Raw genomic sequence first — 3967 nt, 5'->3', positions numbered from 1 at the left:
AGTATCTTTTTTACCAACATGGAAGCAAAATCATCAGATAAACAAGAAGAGGGTGGAGGGTAGCTAGTGGTGAGGGCTGATGGTCCTTAAGTTGCTAAGGGACTGTGAAGCCCATTAACAGGAGGGATAAATGAAATCATTTGAGAGACCCTTAAAAATGACAATGTCTAAATACTCTAAAACATTTTGTAACTTGGTCTTATTTACCTACTCCATTTTTTCTGTAATCAACCTGAGTCTAATCAAGGACCATCTCTTTCCTGTCCCACTTACTCGTGGCATTTATTTCAGTTTATTTAAGTTGTTTACCACCGGTAACCAAATGGTGAGCTCCTCAAAGGTTGATGAAACATCTCATTCATTTCTGTATGCCCAACAATGAGCACAGGGCCTGCCTTATGCTTAGTGCTCGAAGAATGAATGGGTGCAGATAAGCACCACATGTTAAAGGAAGAAAATGCTACAGAAGCAATAAAGTAACACATGGAAAGTCTTCAGCAGAAAGTAAATTCTGAAGCTGGGTCTTGACAGACTAGTAGAAGTTTGTCAAATGGAGAGGAGGAGGTAATTTTGAGTAAAGAGCACAGTGTTCAGAGGCTCATCTCTGTTTTCTAACCCCCAAGAAAGGATGCTTGGATCTAAAGACAATGTCCTTCCAATTCTGAATGTCACAGGGACAGAAAGACAGGCAGCGTGAACTGCCCTCTGCAGAACCATGACCATATTTGACTACTTTAATTCCAAAGAGAGAACCAGATTCCTAAACTGTCTGTAAGAGATCCTGCCTGTAGGAAAAAGGGCCTAAACTTCCTGAGATCCAAGATGATATGGTTCCAAGTTTGAGCTGCCGAGATGTGTAAACTATGGATTTCCAAGGCACATATGCAAAAAGCCCCACAATGTGCTTATTCATTATTTTATTATTAACCCCACACTCTAACCAACTGAGCTAACTGCCCAGCCACAATGCATTTATTCAAACAAGTATAGGGAACTAAATAAACCAGCTTCCTCTAATGCTGATTCTACTTGAAGCAAAAACTTCCCCCAGGCTCCCCAAATGCCAACCCTGGGACTGGGTAAATGAGCACTACACATAATGAGTTCCCCAGGTACCTGCTGTCTGTATCCTCCAAGCCCTCAGGATGGCTCTCAGGATGTCTGTCTACAGGGAGTCACCTCCAGGAGCCCCATTGGCTGCTCCTGGGGGAGCTCCTTCTCTGGCTTTGAAGACTTCTCTACACAGAAGGGCTGTCAAGGAGGCCTGCAGCTCCCAAGCCTAACCACATTCCCACTAGAGTGTATTTATCTGCTGCCCCTTCAGCCTCAGCCTGTCATAGGCCCTTTTGGTTACCTCGCTCTTCCCTCCCTGGCCTGCATGCTGTGGCCAAGGGAGCACAACACTTTCATCTTCACTCCTCGGCCTCCTCCAGCCCAGCTCTCCTGTTGTGCCTCAGCACTACGCAGTCACAGGTAACACTGTTCTTTAGAAAAGGAGCTGAAATGGGGCTTATTGCTCATGGACTGACTTTAACTTATTGTAGTATAACAGCTCGTCACAGCTGGAGTAGGTCTTCATAAGGTTGTGTTTGCTCTTCCTACCTTTGATTTTCTTGGAAGAATTATAGGCTTCCCAGGGTGGAGTATACTAACCAGGTTATGGCAGCCATTCTTCTACCTCAAGACAGACTTCAACCAGATCAGACAACGCTCTAGCCCAGGGTTTCTCAACAATAGCCCTGTTGGTATTTGGAATAGGACAGTTCTCCTTGGGCGGGATCGTCACATGTATTGCAGGACATTTAGCACCATTAATTGCCAGCAGCACCCATGGCCATCACTAGAATAATTAAAAGCTCTAACACACATTTTTTTAATTTCACAGTAGAGGTGCCATACCACCCATGGCTGAACCACTGCCTAGTTTATGCCCAGAGGCCTCCCAAAAGAGAAATGTCTTTAGCCACATATTTTAGTGTCAAATTATTTTTCCTATTGGGAAATATATTCTGTTGCAACTTTACTCTTTTTTTAGCATTCTTCATGTAAATGATTAACAGCTGGTTGCCAACTTCTCTTAAATAATTTTTTATAAACTTGAAGGAGGTCTCCATGCCTACTAACCTTCCTCACTGATGTGATTTACTTTATGCAAAAAGCCTTTTTCTGAATATGCATAAGGAAATCAAAATATAATTTAAATATACCCTACAGGAGCTTACTGTCTAAAGGGACCAAAATGTGAAATATTACATGAATTGGACTGACAGCTATCCTTCAACAAAATGATATATCTTTATTGTAACTCTGTTCTTCATATTCAGGGTCTGCTTTTGCTTTAGATGAGGGACACCTGAATTTGCTGCATCTTCCCTGGTATAATTGTTTACCTCTGCAGAGTAGGTGTATGCCTACTCACAAAGTTGAGTAAGGCTGTAAATCTGCCTTCTAGTTTAGGGAAGATGAAGACGTAGCATAGTTTACAATATACATGAGTGAGTGCTGTGAAGTGTCAGCCGACTTCCATCATTCAGACAGCAGTGGAGAGAGGATGGTGCTTGGTTAAGATTCACCTTCTCCTTCTTGAAAACAAGGTGAACATTTCTGAGTCTGCTTTGCTTCTGCTTCTTAAAGGATGTGCAAGGGGGTGATTCATAGTTTTGAAATAAAAGAAGTCTCCAGTCAATCCCTAAACAAATTGTTTTCAAGCACCAAATGAAAATTTCGGAATACAATATGCATTGATGGAGGGAAAGACATGCATTAGCCTTTGAAGAATGGGGACCGTTTAAATAAGAGCAGGAAAAGAGGAAGGGCATTCCAGGTGACAAGGAGGAAGAATAGGTGAAGTGGGAATGTACATGGTTATACAGTGGGGGTGGGGGGGAGGAAAATTAGATGATTCTACCATGCATAGGAAATTGTAATAGATGGACACAGAACAAGAATATTTTAAGCAAAGTTAAGTAAATCCAAAGATCAACTTCAATCCACTGGGAAATGTATCCCCAGGTTTATAGCTGAGAACGAAGTTCAATCAATTTCAGAAATGTGATTAAACTGCTTTACTAAAATTATGCAACTTTTATTCTACTTTTCCAATTTAGTGACCACCCAATGAAGAGGGATAACCACACTCTCACCACTGAGTTTGTTTTGCAAGGTTTCTCCAGCTTCCACGAGCACCAGCTCACTCTTTTTGTGGTATTTCTTACACTGTACATCTTAACCCTAGCAGGTAATATAACCATTGTGACCATTATCCGTATTGATCATCATCTCCACACCCCCATGTACTTCTCCCTCAGCATGCTGTCCACTTCAGAGACTATATATACATTGGTCATTCTCCCAAGGATGCTAACCAGCCTCGTGGGTATAAGCCAGTCTATCTCACTGGTGGTTGTGCCACACAGATGTTCTTTTTTGTAACCTTTGGGATCACTAACTGCTTCCTGCTCACAGCAATGGGATATGACTGATATGTGACTATCTGCACCCCCCTGAGATACACAGTCATTATGAACAAGAGGGTGTGCAACCAGCTGGTGTGGAGGGCCTGTGGCATTGGGCTGATTGTAGCTATGACACAGGTGACACCTGTATTCAGGTTACTTTTCTGTGCAAGAAAGGTGGCCCACTTCTTCTGTGACATCTGACCTGTGATGAAGCTAACCTGCATCGACACGACTGTCAATGAGATTCTGACTTTGGTCATCAGTGTTTTGGTGCTCGTTGTGCCTATGGGTCTGCTCTTCATCTCTTAAATCTGCATTATCTCTACAATCCTCAAGATGGCCTCAGCCGAGGGCAGAAAGAAAGCCTTTGCTACCTGCTCCTCCCACCTCACTGTGGTCATGGTCCACTATGGCTATGCCTCCATTGCCTACCCCAAGCCCAAGTCAGAGAACACCAAGGATCAGGGTCAGCTAATCTCAGTGACCTACACTGTGATCACCTCCCTGCT

The 3967-nt window shown here is 43.1% G+C and overlaps 1 protein-coding gene across 1 annotated transcript in view; it reads left to right on the top strand.

Moving 5' to 3' along the window:
* The first annotated feature begins 3093 nt into the window (after positions 1-3093).
* Positions 3094-3967, top strand: part of LOC103079323 (olfactory receptor 10J1-like) — a 976-nt gene continuing 102 nt past the window's right edge. The window contains 2 exon segments of the mRNA XM_082931217.1: positions 3094-3397; positions 3400-3967. The exon segment at positions 3400-3967 is cut by the window's right edge and continues 19 nt beyond it. Coding sequence (XP_082787343.1) covers positions 3118-3397; positions 3400-3967 — 848 coding nt within the window. The 5' untranslated portion in view covers positions 3094-3117.

This window comes from Lipotes vexillifer, unplaced genomic scaffold (genome assembly GCF_000442215.2).
Source record: "Lipotes vexillifer unplaced genomic scaffold, Lipotes_vexillifer_v1.1 scaffold581, whole genome shotgun sequence".
Taxonomy (NCBI): Eukaryota; Metazoa; Chordata; class Mammalia; order Artiodactyla; family Lipotidae; genus Lipotes; species Lipotes vexillifer.
Note: the sequence above shows the minus strand (reverse complement) of the source record. Positions and strands in the feature narration are given on the sequence as shown.